Raw genomic sequence first — 21,209 nt, forward strand, 5'->3', positions numbered from 1 at the left:
ATCCCAGCTCTTACTGGTAACTGCCACATTGCCAGTCTGACTCCTCTTCACACCTGGCCTGCTCAAACTCTTCTCTGGTGACCACTTCTTCTGGAAGATTTATGGGGACCAAATTAGCACACGATGGGAAGAAGTCACTTTTCTCCCCCCCCACCTTTCTGTGTTTACATGAAACTCATTCAGTTCTTTTCTGATAGTTTCTAATGGCTGTACATGAGCCGTACATGAGCTCCAAACACACATGCTCTCTGAGAAGAGAATGAAATGTCTGCATCACGATTTTGTTTCTAGAGTTTAGGAACCTGTATCCTGGCTTACAGATACAGGATATCCACAGGAAACAATTAATCAAAGAAATGAGAGGATGGAGATATATAATCTAAGAAGCTTAGTGAGCTCTACTATATGAAAAGTAGAGTGTTAGAGCATGGATTTATCTAAGAAGGATAAGTATGCTTTTTTAAATTGAAAAAGCTAAAGTTTAAGTCTTTTCCTTGCTAACTGGGGCATACTTTACTTTTAGTTGAGATGTCATAGTATTTTCTCCCCTGTGCATATATAACAAATATTTTTTACCCTGGCTAGTTTCAGAAGTTTCCCAACATTATCCTTCTGTATCTCCTACTGTGTCACCATCCACTCACCCAGGCTAGAAATGACATGCTCATCCTTGGTGATCCTTCTCTTGCTACATCCAGTCCACTTGCTACCCATGCTCACTCTGAAGTATCATGGAAATTCCCTTTCATTTCATTGTCATGGTCACACCTGTGTCCCTTCTCGCTTGAGCAGTTACACTGGCCTTCTTACTGGCTTCTGGCAGTCAAGCCCCTGTACCCTTCATCCCAGTATGATGCTTCTATCAGGACCGTCTTTCTAAAACACAATTCTCATGATCACTTCCTTGCTCAAGAATATCCCTTGGATGTCTGTCTCCTCATTGACTTTAAGAGAAATTCTAAACTATCTCGCATGCACTCCAAGGCTCATCCCAACTTGTCTTTACCAGTTTATATTCCACTTCTCCACCTCTGTGCATTTATAATCTTGCATTTCCAAATCAGTTCATTCATTTTAAACCTCATGCATTGTTTAGGATGAAGCCTTGCTCTGGGTTGCCCTTTCCTCCCAAGTTCTCATTTTGACAAAGTGCCATTTCCACTTCAGAAACCACCCATCCTTTGTACTTCCATTGAATGTTCTTTAGTATATCACGTTGTATTGTAGGTAAGAGTCTAAGCTATAGTCTCACTTGGCGCTCCTTGAGGGTAAGGATTCTGTATTTAGCTACCAAGCTTGTTGTCTATCTGGTATGCCACTCATTATTGTTTTGAATTAAAAAGAATTACTAATAGGTACTTTTGGGGTTTTGGATGCTGGTAGCAGTTTGAAAATCTTTCTATATTAAGATAGAAATTTTAAGATTTTTGAAAAATAGTCTTCATCTATTTATATCAGGAATCTTCTATAATTTTGGCTTGAGTGGAGGACATGCAGAGACACAATTTTCTTCTTGATGTGACTCACTAAAATCTATGAATCCTTCTTCCCTAAAGGATTTTTTTGTCATCTTGTGATCACACATTTGCAAACAAACAAAACAAACTGCATTTAAAAAAAATGGTTCAGAAGACTCTCCTAGTTTAGTTGAATGATCCATATTATATAGTTTTAGCTTCTTCTGATTTCAAGTAATGGATGTAATTTCATTTTGAGTAAAGTCTCTTTGGGTGTGTACATTAATGGTACAAATGTATTGACTACGTGTGACTGAGTTCTGTGTGGCTAATGTTTACTCTGTCTCTCACATGCATACACTCATGGTTATTTGGGAAATGGTCATGCCTTATTTAATATCCATATTTAAATACTCAAAATACAATGCAATTTTAGCTGGATACTTTTTTTTTCCTTTCAATATCTAGGAGGAGTTTCATCTGGATATGATTGTATTTTAGTGTATTGATTATTGTTAATAAATCCTGCCTCATTTCACATTTCCCTGCATATGATATTTGTTAAAAGTGGTTTATATCAGGCCCTGCGAGCAGGAAGTTTAGATTGTTGGAGCAAGAAATAAAATTAATTTGAGAGCAGAGAGCTCTATGTTGACAGTTTCCAAAATCTTAAAGTTCAAATGCAGTAAGATGAGAAATCTGATTCTTACATGTGCTGGATGTGCTGGAAACAGGTGTAGGTTCCAAAAGGCCGCTGTGCCCATGTCGTAGGTGGGGATTTCCACCGGTGAACTGAGCCTTGGCTGCTGTAGAGACTGAAGCCCACACGCCTTCCTCACTTTTATTCTGCCTGTGAACGCAGAGAAGACCTAGCAATACCTATGGGGACTCGGTTGGTCTATAAAAGTCTTGTCAATTAACATCCCTTTTGGTAGTTAGGTTAGTTGGTAAAACTGACAGAGTTTTTTGGCCAGTTTGGGGTAAAAGTGGCTGAAATTGATATCTAAACACTGTAAGTCAGGCCTTTCTCCTAATAGTCCGAGGACTCTTGAGATTAAGAATTCTCTGGGTAGTAAGGTGCCTGGGTGGCTCAGTAGATTGGGTGCCTGCCTTCTGCTCAGATTATGATCCCAGGGTCCTGGGGTGGAGCACCACGTTGGGCTCCCTGGAGCCTGCTTCTCCCTCTCCCTTTGTCCTGCCCCCCCCCCCCCCCCCCCCCGCTTGTGTGCTCTCTCTCTAACAAATAATAAATAAAATCTTTAAAAAATAAGAGTTCTCTGCGTAGTGAATATCTGGGGTAAAAGCAGAGGTGACAGCTCTTTCATATACTTCATTAATTTCCCTGTGCACACCATCTATCACATGTTTTCTACTTACTAACTTGTTCTTTTTAAAGCAATTAACTAACAATGATTCCTTATAGGTTGGTTTTTGTGCGTGTGTGTGTCATTTGTTTTTCTGATTGACCAAAGGCCTCATATTTGAAGGAGTTACCCTTAGTCTTGGAAGAGGATGCAGTTTGCTACTCTATGTCTATATCTTAAAGTGGAGACGTTTAAATTAATATTTTTTCCCAAGTAATTTTGGCGTAACTCGATTTCTTTTCCACTGTGGTGGTGAGGTGTAGAGAGAAACTCAGCCCAGGCCCTCCTCAGTTCTTTGACTGTAGGCCGGTGCTACACATCTTTTAATCTTTCCATTTGTCTCTGATGGGTAATACATGCTTTTTTTTTTTAAGTCTACAATTACTGAGCACTTTTTAGGCTAGACACTCTACTGAGCATATTGCCTATATTATCTCTTTGGATTCTCGTGATAAACTTACCAGGTATATTTTGAAGTTCCCACTTTATAGACACTGAAACCCATGACTTTAAGCTTCTTGGCCATATTTTGATGGTGTTGAAGCCATGATGAGGAACCATGATGAGGATGAGTCAGTCTAGCTGCAATACTTGTGCTTCTAAGTACCACATAGTACTCTGACTGGTAGTTCCAGGTTTTATGATGTGATATTATATCCACCAGGGAGTGGATTAAGTCTCTCAATTCATTTCCTGGAAGCTGCTAGACACTTGCAGAATGATAATGACCTTTGCTCTCTCAGGACTGGCCTTACTGGATTTGAATGTTAAACTAGAGGAGGTTTCATATCTGATAACTAATCCCTGGGGCCTAGCAGTCTTCTGTACAGGTTTTAAAAAATAAAGTTTGTTTAGGTCCTAGAGCAAGAGTTTGGAAATGTTTTACATTCACCAGGGTTGACATAATCATTTTAAAAGGATTTATTAAATGGATGAATAAGTAAAATTCTGACAACAGTTTTTGAACCTCCTGAAATGGCTATATCCTTAAGGAAGAAAAAAAAAAGTGTCAAATCTTAACACTCCACACTGTTCTCAGCAGCTGCCACACTTCTGCAAAATGCGCCGGAACAATTCTGAAAAGCATTTTGCCTGTTGGGAATAAGACCATGTCTTCTTTTACGATTTAGAAAGCTTTCCATTCACAGGCTGAATTTCCTAGATTACTTGTTTGTTCTTTTCTGAAATGGGTAATTGATAGTTGTGTCATGTGTATCAGGTTAGGAAGAAAAATGATCTTTTGAAAAATGTATCATTAAGTCTGCTGTATAGAGGTTAATCAGAAGGATGCAGTGGTGAAACTAAGCTAGGACTTAAAGGGATTGAGAGAGACAGAAGATTTGCCGAGTGCTTTATCCATGTAGTTTTTCTGGAGTGCTTCTCTAGGCAGCGTCTTGAGTTGTACACAGGTTTTCACATATGCAATTAGTAGTGTTTATAGATTGCCTGTTATTCAATTAACAACCGAGCTGGCCATATCAACTCACTGCAGACCTGCCTTTTCACTGCCAGAGATTGTACCAGGGTTATCAACTTACACAGACTTGGATGTCTTCCAGCTGTTTAATTATAGTGTCACACGCTTTGCTTTTTCTAGTTTCATTAGTTTATAAATGTAATATGGTATCTTATTTCTGTGATTAACACTTCATTTCAGCAGGTTAAACATGCTGGTAGAGAAGTATTGATTTCTGACACTATTTCCCCTGTGTTCATTTAGATATTTTCACATGCTTTTTATTGATTTTTTTTGAAAGTGGCAAACATGAGAAAGAACACCCCAAAACGTATGGCTAAATAACTCATGTGAAGCAAAACCGCACATTTAGCTCTTAATTGTCACTTCCTGTGGGCTTCATTTTCTATTAATTTTTAAAACAAACACTTGTCTTGCCAAGGTTTTAAGAATAAAATATTCATTATAATTTGAAACAATTACCCAGCACTTAGTCTTTTCAACCAGCTGTAAAAAATGTCCATTCAACTTTATTATTTATATTTTACTCTTTATATATTACATACACTAAAACCTGAATGAGTTATTTATTGTGATCGCAACAAAAATAGTCCTTAAACATAATGGTAAAAGGATCATCTTTTTGAAAATATTGCCAAGTACTTTTACACACTGTGGAGGTGCTCACTTGGGTTTTTTAACATCTGGGCATTTGGCACTTGAACAGTCAACCGGGTGCCATCTGGGTGAGTCGTTCTAATAAATGGTGTTTATTGAGGACTTTTCTCAGCTCCCAAAGTAGTGTTGTTTCCTGTCCTCTTGTTTTATTAAAGCAATTATTTATGTTAAAAGAGAATATCCAATTGTTTAAATATATCGTCATTAGATAATTTATATAAAGCCTGGGATATTGGCTCAGAGACCTAAATATTTTTGCTCTTGATTTTATAACGCCAACTGTTCTCCTTGTTTGATACAAAAAAGTTTAGAGAATGTTTTAATATGCTACTTAATATTAATTGATCACTATACATGACCCCTCCTTAATGTGGTATTTGGGGTGTTGAGAGGTATTAGAGCTGACATTGCTAAAGACTTCGAACATGGTGAGAGAAATGAAACAGTAATGAAATCTGGTTTAGCTATCTCAGCAGTAAGAGAACCAGAAAGATCAAGATGAATTTTTGAGCTCTGAAGCATAAAAGCCTTGACTTGAGTGATTTTCTTCACACATGTTATACTTTGGAGAATTTAAAGTAGATGATGTCCACTACCTACTCTTGGCTACAACCTGAATGACAGAAATGATTTCTGGATAAGAACTTGAGGGTAGTACTTAGTTTAGTAAAGACTTTAGTATTAAGTTAGTAAAAGTTAGTACTTAATTTAGTGTTTCTGAGTACTGAATTTAGTAAAAATACCTTTGTTTCTTTGAACTCATGAGATTAGTGGGAGAGGAAGACACTTCGAAATGATAAATATGGAACATGTTAGGACAGTTGGTATCTGGAGGAAAGCATGCTATTTATAGCAGATTGTACTCTCACGAGCAAAGGAAATACAGTGAAGTTTCACTAGAAGGATGCTTAGAGATGTGGGGAAGGGGGCCATGGTGGGAGTACCCAGCTTCATGATCTACCAGGACAAGTGTAAGATCTATTACTTGGGGATTTTTATTCTAGAACTGACTTGGGTAATATCGTAGCCTGTGCATGTGCATATTGTGTGGCTATTTAATTTTTAATTAGTTAAAATTAAAATAAAATTTGAAATTCAGTTCCTCAGTCACATGAACCACATTTCAAGTGCTTAATAGGCACGTGCCACTCGTGGCAAGTGAATCAGAGAGTGTGGAGACAGTGTTTGCAGCACTGCAGAAAAGTCTAGGCAGCAGTGCTGCTCTATGAAATCTAGGTACTTTTATGGACACTTTTAGAGAAGGAAATACTCTTTTAGAGAGTCATTGAATTTGTATTTTTTGTTATGTAAAATAAGTGTATTATCTTGTAAAAAAAAGAAAACACCCTCCAGATTTAAGGACATTCAACAAGTGATAAATTCAGTGATTCTGCAATGTCTAAGGTACACGGTCCTTATTTCTCTTCACTCTTTCACCCTCCAAGTTGGCTTCATCGTCGGGTTATTACCAGCCCATGTGGCTGCAGCAGTTTCAGGCAGAATTAAAAGATAATTTAACGATTCTCTCTTCTGTCTACTGCTTTTGAATCTCTTTCTTCAAAGAACTTTAATTAGGGTTTGTTTAACAGTGTGCAAGGTTTCCACTGTGGGTGAATAGGTGATAAGGAGGGAAACATGTTAGTTCAGTTAGTTGCTGTCTTTTATACAAGAGGTTAGAATTCATGTTTTCTGTGTTTAGCTCTGCTCTGCCCTATGGACATAGATTATGCCTATGGCTCTGACCCGTCATTACTTAATTCCAGTGGTGGAGAGGTACAAGCACTTCATCCCTCAGTAGGAAATAGCATTTTGAAGAATCCACAAAAATCTTTAAATCTTAAGGTTGTGAGAAAACCGATAGGTAACCTGATCCAACCCCCTCTGGTCTAATAATACAAAACTCCTGCAGCCCATAAAGACTGATTCATATTTTAAATATGATTTAGAATTTGATTATCCTGACATGTATCTTTTTAAATAAATTTAATTCCAGCGTTAATCTGACACCATTCTGGGGTTGAAGAGCTGAATGCTAAAATATAAAATAAATTAAGGTTTCTAACACACTATAAACTCTTCTCGGTAAGGTTTTCTTTTTTTGAGTATCAATTTCAAGAGTAAGGGGCGAAAATGATATCAGTATACATAATGTTTTATTGAATATTCTTCTATGAATGGAAACCTCAAATATTTTAGTTTGGTCTTTTTGTTTTAGACAGCACAGTTTTGCAGATGTGTTTTTCTGCATGTTATACCAGAAAAGGTAAAGCATTTGCCACAGAAACAATTTGCATATGCTTCAGATTTCCTCTAGAGAGTCTAATTTTCCATCAAATAATTTTAAAATCAGTCAGCGGGCTTTAAGAGTTGAAGCCAAATTCCTGATCAATGTGGCTACCGAAGGAATTTCACAGACACACTCTGCAGACTTTGTGGTGACCACAATGACGTTCTATGTGGTTGGCTAAGTTTTATTTTTGACTCAGAGGGCTATTTGAACTCTAATGGAAAATAGTGGTAATTTCCTAGTTAGGTTTTTTGTAAAGATTAAAACATTGCATGATTTGTGTTGACGTTTCACAAGACTTTTGTGGAATTGCATGAAACTAGAAGTAACCCTCATTCCATGGAAGCTATCAGGATTAAACCTAATTAAGAGGAGCAGATTTAGAAATGGAAACTCAGCATTGAAACTCCCTTAGGTCTCTAGTTAACAAGACTGGAAGCCCTCGGCTATCTGCACCAGCTTATGATGTTTCCTTTCCCTTTGTTTCTGAGGCAGTGTTTAGATCTGGATTTGATTGAACACCACTGTACACGTGTATTCTGGCTAAGATTGTGGCCCTCAAGGAGCTAAATTAAAATATGCTAAATTTACCTTAGATAAAATTATCTTTATCAGAAATCTTTTTTTTTTTTTTTTTTTCATTTGAGATCAAGATGGAGGCATTATCTGTCATTCAGTATAATTTGTTTTGAGGGTCTCTCCCCTGTGCTTGGTTAGGCACCTAAAAAAATTTTTTTGGACTATTCCAGTCATTTCAAGGAGTCTTTGTGACTCTTTCCATAGAGTCTGCCAGATATTTTCTAGATACTTTTCAGGTGGTTCTGTGTGGAAATATAGGGGATTCACTGTACAAGAGCACACTACCAAAGATTGAGGGGATCTGAAACCCACACTCTCCTCTACTCACAAAACTGCTCCCCTGAATGAGATCTTTTAATTTGAACTAAGTCTAGGCATGGTACGGGCTGGTAAGGGTCCTGATATTTATGTGTGATATGTAAAATATTTCCTTAATTTTCTAAGACTTGAAATATGTTAATTTTTCCTTTTGTCTTGATTCTTTTAAAATTAGGATTTTTATCATTTTGTCATTTTAACCATGTTTAAGTGTACAGCTCTGTAGCATTACATATATTCATATTTTTGTGCAACTATAACCACTATCCATCTCCAGATCTTTTTTATCCTCCCCAATTCTGCACCCATTAAACACTAACATCCCATACGCAACCCCCCTACACCCTGGCAATCACTATGCTTACTGTCTCTATGAATGTATCTACTCTAGGTATACATATAAGTGGAACCATACAATATTTGTCCCCTTGTGAATGAATTAATGTCTTTAAGGTAGCATGTGTCAAAATTTCCTTATTTTTCAAAGCTGAATGATATTCCATTTTATGGATATGCCACATGTTGTTTATCCATTCATCTATTGGTGGTCACTTGGGTTACTTCCATATTTTGATTGTTATGGATGATGCTGCTATGAACATGGGAAGTACAAATTTTCCATGCTTTCAATTCTTTGGGGCTTGTGCGTGTACCCAGAATTGTCATTGCTAGATATATGGTAATCCTGCATTGAATTTTTTTGGAGAACTGCCATACACTTATCCATAGTGGCTGCATCATTTTACTTTCCCATTAGCAGCACACAAGGCTATCCCAATTTTTCCACATCCTCACCAACATTTGCTATTTTCTGCTTTTTAACTTTTTTTAATAGTCATCCTAATGGATATGAAGGTGTATCTCATTGTGGTTTTCATTTGCATTTTTTAATGGTTAATGATATTGAACATTATTTTATTTGCTTATAGGCCATTTGCATATCTTCTTTGGAGAGTATCTTTTAAAATCCTTTGCCCATTTTTCAATCAGGTTGTCTTTTTTAGTTATTGCGTTTCAAGAGTTCTTATGTATTCTGGGTTCTAGCTCCTTGTCAGAGATATAATTTACAAATATTTTTTCCTATTACATGGGTTGCCTTTTCATTCTGCTGGTAATGTGTTTTGATGCTCAAAAGTTTTTAATTTTGAGAAGTGCATTTCATTTTTTTTTCTTTTGTAGTCTTTTGTGCCTTTGATATCATATACAAGGAATCACTGCCAGACCCAATGTCATGTAGATTTTCCCCTATATTTTTTTCTAAATGTTTTCTAGTTTTAGCTTTGGTGTATAGATCTTTAATGCACTTTGAGCTTATCCTTCTGCAATCCAGCTTTCCCATTGTCTTGATGTTTTAAAGACAGTCAGCTTTTCATCCGTGAGGGTCCTGGCTGGGAATAAGATGCAGGAGGTAACACCTGATCCCATGTCATGGTCAAAGCAAACTTGCACTTCTCTCTTATCCAGGGAGAGATTAACTGGTCTATGAAAGTAAGTGCAGGAGGACCAGGTAAGCATCCACCTCCTCGTTGTCTACATCATTTGGCAGTTCTTGGGTTGGTACATGTAGTCAGATTTCTGTTGTGGAGAGTGGAGAAGGAAAGGGCTAAGCCATTCAGGAAGGGCTAAGCCATTCCTGAATCTGACCTAGATAAAAAATAGATTCTGGGTGTGTGTGAGTGGCTCGGTTGGTTTAGCATCTGCCTTCAGCTTGGGTCATGGCAGGGTCCTGGGATCGAGCCCCAAATCGGGCTCCCTCCTCAGTGGGGAGTCTGCTTCTCCCTCGCCTCCCTGCTTGTGCTCTTTCTCACTAGCTTTGTTGCTATCTCTTTCTCTCTCTCAAATAAATAAATAAAATCTTTAAAAAAAAAAAAAGAAGAAGAAGAAGAAGAAGAAGAGTAGATGCATAAAACTGCCCTTGGGTCTTGCCCTTGCCCCTTTTGGTACACCCTGAACTAGTCTATTCTCCTTAGCCATTTTTAGGTCAGTAATGAGTGCTATGCAAAACTGTCTAATTCTATTATAAACTCCACAAAATCTTGGTATAGAGAGGTAATTGTATTCTGACAGAGGGTATAAGAGGAATTTCATGGGATCTTGAATATTCAAAGACCTTCCATACACTATAATAGAAATGTGGTGTGCCTAAACTGGGAGGAGCCAGTATGCCTACTTTCCTGGCAGCTACAAAGATAATGGGGTGAGAGAAAAAAAAGATATTTGTCAAGAGTTGAAAGAGCATACATTTAGTGGTTAAGAATATGATCTTTATAATGAGAAAGAATTGGTTCTGATGCTCTTCTACCATTTATAAGATGTTTGCTTTGGGCTAGTTGGTTAAACTTTCTCAGGTTTTTTTTTTTTTTTATTTTTCCTCATTTCTATGGTGAGAATAGTAGTAACTGATGCTGTACATCATTGTGAGATTAAATGAGTTGAAATGTGTATGTCAAGTGTTTTGACAAGCTTAGGCCTACTATAAATGCTCAAAAAGAAGGTAGCATTGATGAGGGGAGAAAATATTCTGTTTCAGGCTTGTTTGCTTAGTAAGGACCTTTGTCTTACCTGAGATGAGCTAGCTAGATATATTTTAGGAGGAAATATAACAAGTCACACATCTATTGGTTTGTCTTTGTTTTGTTTCTACTTTGTTGTTGTTCCTTTCAGCTATTCCAGATCCTTCCAGCTGAAGGCTGCTAACTTGTGTTTCTTTTGTTTCCTCTTTTGGTAGGAATCAGTGTCAGTGATTTTCAGGTTATTTGCTTTTTTACGGTGGAGATTATCTTTGCAATAGAATACGTTTTTGTGGTACTTACCCACTCCCTTCATTGTTATACTTAAGGGCTTCATCTCTCTTTCAAAGTGCATATTGATGTGTTCCTTTTATTGAATTCTCTCCTGCTTATTAGCTATTTCATAGTTTTGTTGAGATATCTTTGGTAATCTCTTAACCCTTACCATTGACTCTGGGCAGTGAGAAGAGGGGACGTCCTGGCAGCATGGAGTGGTATTCGTCCCCTTGTTACAGATCCCAAGTCTGCAGACACTCAGTCCATCTCCCGAAATCATGTCGTGGATATCAGTGAGAGTGGCCTCATCACTATAGCAGGTATGGGGTATTACCTTGTGTTTTGGGTGTGCTTTAGACAGGACCTGAGATAAACTGTCACACCAGAATCGTTCTCGGTGCTAATGAACGGGGAGGTTTTTTATGATTCCGAGTTAAGTCTTACACATTGCTTCACCATACTTATTGTAAGCAACAGGTGAATTTTGTTATGAATAAGTTGGCAAGTGGGTAATTATAAGGAAAATAAGGGGTAGTTACCTAGTGAATTATTTATCAATTATTTGTAGGTGGAAAGTGGACAACGTATCGATCCATGGCAGAAGACACCATAAATGCTGCCATCAAGACTCACAATCTGAAAGCAGGACCAAGCAGAACAGTTGGGCTCTTCCTGCAAGGGGGGAAGGATTGGAGCCCCACCCTCTACATTAGGCTTGTCCAGGATTATGGGCTTGAAAGTGAGGTGGGTGTGCGTCATCCTACTCTTCACCTCATCTCACTATTGCCACTAACAGAGTTGGCAACCAGGAGGCCTCCCTGGTTTAGAATTTCCTTTTTGCTGGGTTCCTTTCTGTCTGCATGCTGTGGAAATGAACTCAGGAAAAAAAGCTGATCATACTTTTCTTCATTTGCCTAAAAAGCAATGCACACACTAGTTTCTATTTGGGTTGGTTTGGTTTGTTCTCCGCAGACAGAGCATCATTCCACATTCTTTCTGTCGCGAGTGTAAGGAGGGCTGTTCTTCAGAAATGATATTGGGAGCAGAGTGAAGCCGAAGCTTCATCAGTCACGGATACAGTGATACATGCGTGGCAGAGTTAGTGCTGGCCTAAGCATTCAGAGCCCAAGTGGTTTCCTCCCACAAAATCAAAATCTAATACCCTCCTGGAACTATTAGTTACGGGCTATGAAAAACTGACAGGACAAGCATGTGCATTTTCTGCTTCCTGCCTAGAAGGTATTGATATTCAAAGTACCTGCCTAATACAATTTTGTTTTCCTAGGTGGCGCAGCATCTTGCCGCCACCTATGGTGACAAGGCTTTTGAGGTGGCCAAAATGGCAAGTGTAACTGGCAAAAGGTGGCCCATCGTTGGAGTACGTCTTGTGTCAGAATTCCCATACATTGAAGCAGAGGTATGTGAATGGCTACGTGGGAATTTCCTGTCTGCCATGGGATGCTATTCACCTACCTGTTCACTTATCCCACCTTCTTTAAAAATTACATGTAGCTATGTTTTAATGCCCATTTGCCAGCCAAAATGTTTAGCAAAGTGTCTGCCCAACCCACATCCCTTCATTTACAAGTTTAAATGTTAATTCTGAAGTGATACTTACAATGGTAATGATATTAATAGAAAATATGTATTTCTTCCTCCTCCACAGAGCTGTCCCAAGTCTTGTGACTTCACAGTTGTTTGCTTCTTTTGTGAATTTGTAACTTTTCTATTTGCTAGCACTCACGTGCTGGCTGATGACATATCTTGATTTGGCACTTAACTTCCCAAAGATTGAAGCTTGGTTTCTCAGTGTGAAGCCAGAGACCATGCTTTATATTTATTTATGATTCATTGTACTTTAAAGCACGAGTGTCCAATAAGCATTTGCTTGTTGATTGACTGCAAGCCTTCTGTCATCTGGGTACTCTGAGACAGAAAACTCTGGACAGCTTAAAGAGATGAGATCATACTTTTTAATACTTGTTCTTTTCCTACTTGGCTATGTAAATTAACATCCATATTATATATAAGCAAAGAGGTAAGTGATTACTGTGGATGGTAAATGAGATGCGGTTTGCATGTTTGTGCCAGGGTCAACGGAGGAAGAAGACATCAGCTCTTTTCCATTTTGTCCCAATTTATAAACCTCCTTTGGCAGGCAGACGGGGAACTTGTATGATGTCATTATTTGTCTTGTGCCTACTAGAGAACCAGAGTGTATAAAGAACAATGTCACTTTTCCTAAAGTGTGAATTTTTTTAAATGAAATTTTATTTCTTCTTTATAAGAAAAGGCCTACACTAATGATTTTGTTTTAATTTAAACTCAGGTGAAATATGGGATTAAGGAGTATGCCTGCACAGCAGTAGATATGATTTCGCGGCGTACTCGCCTGGCCTTCTTAAACGTCCAGGCAGCAGAGGAAGCCCTACCCAGGATTGTTGAACTGATGGCCAAAGAGCTGAACTGGGATGATTATAAAAAAGAGGTATTGTGGGGCACCTGGGTGGCTCAGTTGGTTTAGCATCTGCCTTTGGCTCAGGTCATGACCTCAGGGTCCTGGAATGCAACCCTGCATCAGGCTCCCTCATGACCAGGGGATCCTACTTCTCCCTCTCTTGTACTCTCTCTCTTTCAAATAAAATCTTAAAAAAAAAAAAAAAAGTATCGTAAAGAAGTCTTTAAAACCACAGTTTCTATTATAAACAGGCCATGTCTTGGTCTGGTAGTAGAGGCTAGAATAGTTTTTCAGTGGGAACTTTAGATTTCTTGCCAGTTTCTGTGTTGGGGGGTGTGTTTAATCTTATTAGGTCTTAGGAAACTGAAAAGATATTCCGGCTTCAAAATTTTTTGGTTGTTTCTGGAAAATCCCTTATAGAAAAATACTCTTAAATTTGTGGTCATAATTCCTGAAAAAGTAGGATAATAATGATTGTGGGTAGAACCTTTCCTGGTTTTCACTTTTAGGACATATTCAGTAGTGAAATTCACACTTCCGCAAATTTGCCTTTGGTAGGAAATAGTGGTTTTATTGTCTGACCGCTAAATGCTTATTGATTTGTGTCATTTGGAATTTTATATTTATATCCAAATTGAAAAAAGAAAGCCAATGATGCTCAGATGCCTACATGTACAGCCCTGGGCTTGTAAGAAATAGAAGGTTATTGTGATTTTTAATTAAACCAAACCATAATATGCAGAGACATTTTCCTGTGTTTTTACAAAAAAATACTTTCTGTCCTCATTGGTTCAGTTCCTACTCCCCTTCCCTCACCCCTCCTTGTCTTTCCTGAACCCATTCCATTTAAGCTCATTTTTACCACTTCGCTATAGTATCTCCAATCACGCTCATCATTGACTTCCCCGTTGCTCAATATACTTGTCAGTTCTTGGTCCTCCTTGGAGTTTTAGTTAGTGGCATTGACACAGTTGATTCCTCCCTCCTTCTCCAACTACTTTCTGGAACACTATTTGCCTTAATCTACTCAGGCTGCTATTAGAGAATACCACAGATTAGGTGACTTAAACAATAGGCATTTATTTCTCTCAATTCCAGAGGCTAGAAGCTTGAGATTAGAGTGCCAGAATGGTTGGTTTCTGGCAAGAGTGCTCTTCCTGGCTTTCAGAGAGCTGTCTTCTTGCTGTGTCCTCACATGGAATAGAGAGAGGGGGAAAGGGGACCCCATTCTCAAAACATGCCTAAACCTAATTACCTCCCCAAAGCCCCATCTCCAAATACCATCACATTGGTGGTTAGGGACTTCAACATAGGGATTTTGGGTGGAAAAGTTCAGTCCACAACACCATATCTTTTGGGTCTCTTCCCACCTCCCCCAAACCACCACCACCACCACCACCATCACCACCACCACCACCACCACCACTACTAACCAATCCATATAAAAAATAGCAATTCCACCTTTTGGTTCTTTAGACCTAAATCTTAGTATCATACTTGATCTGAATCCATCAGCAAACTGTATCATATTTCTCTTCAAATAATAGCTTGAGTTCAGCCCCCTTCTTAACACATTCAGCTGCTATCACCCTGTTTCCAGCTACCAGCATTTCTTTCATGGTTTATTATAAAAGCTTCCCTCCCACGAAACAGGGTTCTTACTTTAACAACTTAAATGATTCTATTAAAACCTCTGCCAGATCATTGTATATGTCAGTCCACATGAAGTTCAGAGGGGAGGTCTGAACTAAAGATATACATTTGAGTTGGTATTTAAGCCATCACGCTGGATGAGCTCATCTAGGGAGTTTGTGTAGTTAGATAACAGCAAGTTGTTCAGACACAGCCCTGGATCTCTCCAGAGTCTAAAAGTTGGGTAGGTAAGGAAGCCTCCCTGAGAAAAGGAAAGTAATAGCTAGTGAGGTTCGAGAAAGTGTAAAAACACTGAAGAGAGAGTTGTGGCCTAGAAGGAAAGGAAGAAAATATTTCAAGAAAAGAAAAGCAATCTACTGCATCAAATGATAATAGACCAGTAGGATGAGGACTGAAAATTAACAATTTCTTTGCTGAAGCACGCTCTCTTTTACTCCATGTAAAGCCAAACTCATTACAGTGATTTACAAGGTCTTCCTGATATGGCCACCACCTCTCTGATCTCTCTGGACTTCCCATTCATTCACTCCCCATGAGTTGAGTTGCTTTTCCTTATTTAAGCCCTGCGGATTTCTCTGCCTGGAACGTTCTTTCCTAGATACCCTTGTGGCCAACCCTTCTCTTCCTACTGGTCTCTACTATAAAGTGGCCTTTCTTGAGGCACCTGGGTGGCTCAGTTGGCTGAGCATTTGCCTTCAGCTCAGGTCATGATGCTGGGGTCCTGGGACAGAGGCCCACATTGGGTTTCCCTGCTTAGTGGGGAACCTGCTTCTCCTGCTCCTTCTGCTGCTTCCCCTGCTTGTAGCTTTCTCTCTTTCTCTGTGTCAAATAAATAAATAAAATCTTAAAAAAAAAAAAAAAAGAAAAAAAGAAAAAGGCCTTCCTTACCTGGTTTGAATGAAAGGCACCACCTACCCATCTTGATGTCATTTTCTATCCCTCTCCCTACTTCATTTTTCTTTTTGGTATCTATTCCCATTTGATATACCATGTTTTTGGTGGTTTGTTTGTTTGTTATCTGCCTCTCATCCAGGAAATAAGCTTTCCAAAGGAGAGGACATGATCTGCTTTGTTTCTATAACCTCACTGTCAGCCATGGTAGGCCCTGAATAAATAACTGTTGATGAGTGTAACTGAACATCTGTGTCATATGTGGAAGGTGTAAGGAAGAATTGGACCTAGATGCTCTCCTTAAAGCATTCTCATTCTTGTGTAGGTTCCCAAAGGTGGTTATGTATCAGAGTCACCTGGAAATGTAGGGAAAAAAACAGATTTTTGAGGCTTGACTTTAGACTAACAGAGTCAGGGTCTTCAGGGGTGAAACTATAGCCCTACATTTAAAAAATTTTCCTATAGTAATTTTAATGCAATGTTTATAGCGTACTGATAGCAGAAGTCACTGGCTAATAAAGAGCTCCTTAACCTGACCACAGGTCTGTCAGGGATAACCTTCACTCCCAATTTATAGTTGAGAACACAAGCTCAGGGATTAAGTCCAGTCAGAGTTCATACATCCAGTAAATTGTGGAACTGGGGCTAAAACCAGGGACTCTGATATCAGGGCATATGCTTTCCCCACCTTGCACTGTGCCTCTGCATTGGGAGGACTGGTTGTGGCTCTTCGAGTGTTGAGTTTTGATTTGATTGACTAAAGCTCCATATGAAAGGTGACGTAAGAATGAAACTTGCTTCTTTGCTAATGCCAATCATTTTTTTTTTTTTTTACCATATAGAAAGATTGGGGATAATGTGTTCCTGTAAAAATTATGTTTGGAAAGATTTGAATATGCAGGAAGATAGTTTGTGCCAGGAATTCAGGCTGTAGGAGGTAGGAAGGAGGGAGAAAATTTCTGTAAACTGGCTGTGTTTGGCCCTCCTGAGGAAACTAGATTTAACTTCATTCAGTTGAAGTTTTATGAGTAGAGACGTGTGCTCAGAAATATTCCCCCATCCCCCTCAACAAAGTAAGAGAAATAAAAGACCTAAAGTTATTACCTAGTATCTGAGCCATAGGAGTATTAATGAGACCTGTGGAGAGTCTAGAGAGAACAAAGGAGAAGGAAAAAAAAAAAAGAATTAAAGGTTAGAAAGCTGGACTTCTGAGAAAAGGTTAAAAGCATTGGGATTATTTAACCTGCAAAAGTGAAAGCAGAACAAGGTGATAAATAACTCTCTGTAGATGAATTGTGGTTGTTTTTACCAGTCAATACTTAATGAGTGACTTGTATACTGAGCATTATACCAAATATTTCAGGGGAATAATAAATAGCTCATAGTTTCAAGGATCTTGAAATCTAATTGAGTGGTTACAACCAATATATACCTCTGAAATGTGTGTCTTATTTTCAAAATTTAGAGGAAGACATAGAGTCTAACAGCCACCCAAGATCAAATCCAACCACATTGGGAGAACTGATTAGGGAAGATGACATTGTCTAGGGGGACTGGGGATTGATAGAGGAGTTGATGGGGACGTTTAGAAGATGGGACATTGCCAAATTGTGCTCTGAGGGTGTAAATCAAAAGATCACTACACAGACAGAAGAGTTCGGGAAATTCTGAGTTAAGCGAAAGAAACCATTTTCTTTAGCACAGATGATTTGGCGCCTTTTGAATGTCCATGTCAGCTTCCAGAAGGGAACTTATTCAGAGACAGACCAAGTCTCCCTCTTTGGAAGGGCTGGTGGGAGGGAGACCTCTCAGGATGCATGTTGGGAAATGCTGCCGTAGCATTTGGTGAGGCAGGTTTTGTACCTTCAGATAAAGCATACGTTTCCTTGAGAGACTTGGAAGAGAAGACCCCTTAAGTCGATTGAGAGAGGCCCACAAAGAGAAATTCCTTCCAAACTGATTCTTTTCACTTATTCTTACAAGCAAGCGGAGAAAGGGGACTGTGACTCAAAACAAAGCCAGCTAATAGACACCACATTGAAAACAGAGGGGAGACAAGTGCTCCACAGTGAAAGGGTATCCAGGAATAACGTGGATGTATGAATAAAATTGTGTCAGGAGTTTGCTAAAGATTGGAAAAAATTGCGAAGAGCACCAAAAAGAAATTTTAAAAATCGCAAAGAATGCATGTCAAGCCTAACCTAGATCATTGCTTAAAGTGACTGGCACCATATTCTTGAATGCTGGAGAAAAGGGAGAACAATTCACCCCAGAGTTTAATACCAAATTTCTTTCTTTGTTGGCAAGTAGGATGATTTTCAGTGTGAAAAGAGCAAAATAAATATTGGTAAGAGGAAATAGATATTCAAATAGGAGGCTGCTCTAAATGAGTTTATATGCCAGCCCAGAAAAATTATATCTCTGGGTACTCAGAGAATTTGCAGATGGGATTATTTAACTACTGTTGAGCTTTAAAATATTGTGGCAAATAAGAACAGAACCAGAAGACAGAAGGTGGGCAAATGTAGTACAAAATTCCAAAAAGGGAAAGGAAAGAAAAAGACAGTTTGTAAGCTGTAAGCCAGCAGGAGAGTAACATGAAAAACTAAGAAAGACGGTGCTCTCAACAATAGCTACTCTGCTGAGGCTGGGGACAGTGGAAAAGTGTCCGAGTAACCTTTCCGAGAGCTCGTTTCTTCTCGTGGCTCTGCACCTTCCACCCAACTCTCAGCATCCCTGTGACAAACCTTCAGAGTGGCTAATCCCATGATGTCGTGCCAGTGACGGTGCGCGCTGCAGTATAGTAGTTGTTCACTGCCTTTCATTGCTTTGTCACCGAACCGCAAGGATTTGATTGTGGAGATTTGGTTAGAAGATACTGGGTGAGAATATTCTGCAGGAAAAAGAAACGAAACATTAAAACATGCCACAACGTGAATGAATCTCAGAATTATTATGCTACACAAAAGCAGTCAAACACAAAAAATACTACATACTCTGTGGACCCTTTTATGTGAAACATGAGAAAAGGCAGAAACACTCAAGAGACAGAAAGTGGATCAGTGATGGCCTGAGGCTAGCAGATCGACTGCAAAAGGGCCCAAGAAAGCTGCTTAGGCTGATGGAGATGTTCTCTATCCTGGTCGTGGTGGAGTATACCTCAAACTGCATTATCTAAAATAGGTGCATTTTATTGAATATAAAATATACTTTAGTGAAACTGGAAGAAATAAAAAAATGTGTTGGTCAGAAAAGTGAGAAAGAAAAAAAATCAATAATTCTTTCCATAAATCTTTGAACTTTGTGTGTGCCTGTGTTTTAGGAGGAACTTGAAACAGCCAGGAAGTTTCTGTATTATGAAATGGGCTATAAATCTCGATCAGAACAGTTAACAGATCGCTCTGAAATTAGCCTCCTGCCTTCAGACATTGACAGGTACTTCTCATAAGTTTCCATGTCTCTCTGTTTTGACTTGACCTACTTAGGTATATTTTTCCAATGTTCAATGTTGTGTTTCAGGTACAAGAAGAGATTTCATAAGTTTGATGCAGACCAAAAGGGCTTTATTACTATCGTTGATGTTCAGCGTGTATTAGAGGTAATATTTTTTTGGTTCAATATCTTTGCCAGCAGAAAAATGTAAAAGCTTGATTAGATCATTTTTTTCATTGGTGCTTTCTATAAGCAATCTTCTCTTGTAACTTTTGAAACGTTGGTACCATTAATAAAAGGGTATGCATCATGTTGAATTAAGCCTCATGATTTTGTGCTTTCCTTTTATTTAGAGTATCGGCGTCCAAATGGATGAGAATACACTACACGAAATTCTGAATGAAGTAGATCTGAACAAAAATGGACAGGTCGAACTCAATGAATTTTTGCAGGTGAGCTGTGTAAGAGGAAACAAGTATATTTGCTTTTTATCTTTTGGCTCTGAATGGCTGTTCGAGAATGGATTCTTAAGTCCACAGGGTTGTCATTTCATTCTGAAAAAAAAAAAAAAAAGAAAGAAAGAAAGAAAGCTTGAAGCCGACAAAGGTTGCCTATGTCCGCTCCCAAGAATCAGGCTCTACATGGTGCATGTTCTTCTTTTCTTTCTTTCCTTCTTTTTTTTTTTTCCTAAGAGACTGTCTTGTGTTGGGCAATTTAGATTAAATCCAAGTTAATTATACCTTAAAGGGCTGAATAAGAAGTATGCATTTTAGAGAAATATGCCGTGGAATACCACTGGCAGACCATTCTTTACCTGCTTCCAAAGAGGCAAATACCATATTTATAAAGTGGAAAGTAATTTTTTTATGGAGTTAAGAAAAAAACCTAATAGTATTGATTTGAAGATATTCACTAGAAACCCTGAAATGTAGTCATTATATTATTACATTATAAACAAACCGAACAGCAAAAGAAAGAAAACCTGTATTTTGGGGTCAAGATCTCATAATTCAAGCATTTCTATTTCCAAGGTTCCACTTTCCCAAGGCTCAATTGTTTAATTGTAACTGTGCAGGAAATAAATTTTGTTATTCCAACTTCAAACTGGATGCTACACATCATTCATTAAAAGTTCCTTAAGGGATCCCTGGGTGGCGCAGCGGTTTGGCGCCTGCCTTTGGCCCGGGGCGTGATCCTGGAGACCCGGGATCGAATCCCACGTCGGGCTCCCTGCATGGAGCCTGCTTCTCCCTCTGCCTGTGTCTCTGCCTCTCTGCCTCTCTCTGTGTGACTATCATGAATAAATAAAATCTTTAAAAAAAAAAAATAAAAGTTCCTTAAAAGAAAGAAATTTAATAAACCCATACGTTATTTGTGGCTGTCTATAGGACTCTGATCATGTGAAGAATGCATTGGTTTCCAAGCAGCCAGGTTTTTTCTGCAGTGCTTCTTGGGCAGGTAGTTCAAATGAATGCCAGGTCTTGCTTGCACCCTGGCAATGATGAATGCTGAACATGAAATAAATTAATGCTGGGGATTTTGGTCAATGTCAGCCCTTTCTTCACTGTGTCAAGTTAAACAAACAATATCAAGGCAAAGGAAATGGTAATTGTCTCTCTGGAGATGAGCTGCAGATAAGAGCATTGTTGAATCTAAATGCAGAAAATTTTCACAGGTTGTGTCCAGCATTACAAAAAAGAATGTTTAGTTCTTTAGCTTACTGTTCAACTAAGTGCACATTTGAAATGGAGTTTAAAATATATGCTGGGGAACTGGAAACCATTTAATACATGTTTCTAATTTTTTTTGACTAGTTCTTTCTCAAGAATATTTTATTGTTTGTCTCAGAA

The 21,209-nt window shown here is 38.6% G+C and overlaps 1 protein-coding gene across 13 annotated transcripts in view; it reads left to right on the forward strand.

Moving 5' to 3' along the window:
• Positions 1-21,209, forward strand: part of GPD2 (glycerol-3-phosphate dehydrogenase 2) — a 149,112-nt gene that overhangs the window by 122,784 nt on the left and 5,119 nt on the right. For all 13 annotated transcript variants that reach the window (XM_072751549.1, XM_025994241.2, XM_072751545.1 and 10 more), the window contains 7 exons: positions 11,111-11,245; positions 11,494-11,669; positions 12,211-12,342; positions 13,255-13,413; positions 19,250-19,362; positions 19,447-19,525; positions 19,713-19,811. In XM_072751549.1, coding sequence (XP_072607650.1) covers positions 11,111-11,245; positions 11,494-11,669; positions 12,211-12,342; positions 13,255-13,413; positions 19,250-19,362; positions 19,447-19,525; positions 19,713-19,811 — 893 coding nt within the window. The remainder of the gene's footprint in view (positions 1-11,110; positions 11,246-11,493; positions 11,670-12,210; positions 12,343-13,254; positions 13,414-19,249; positions 19,363-19,446; positions 19,526-19,712; positions 19,812-21,209) is intronic.

Source organism: Vulpes vulpes, chromosome 3, assembly GCF_048418805.1.
Source record: "Vulpes vulpes isolate BD-2025 chromosome 3, VulVul3, whole genome shotgun sequence".
Lineage (NCBI taxonomy): Eukaryota > Metazoa > Chordata > Mammalia > Carnivora > Canidae > Vulpes > Vulpes vulpes.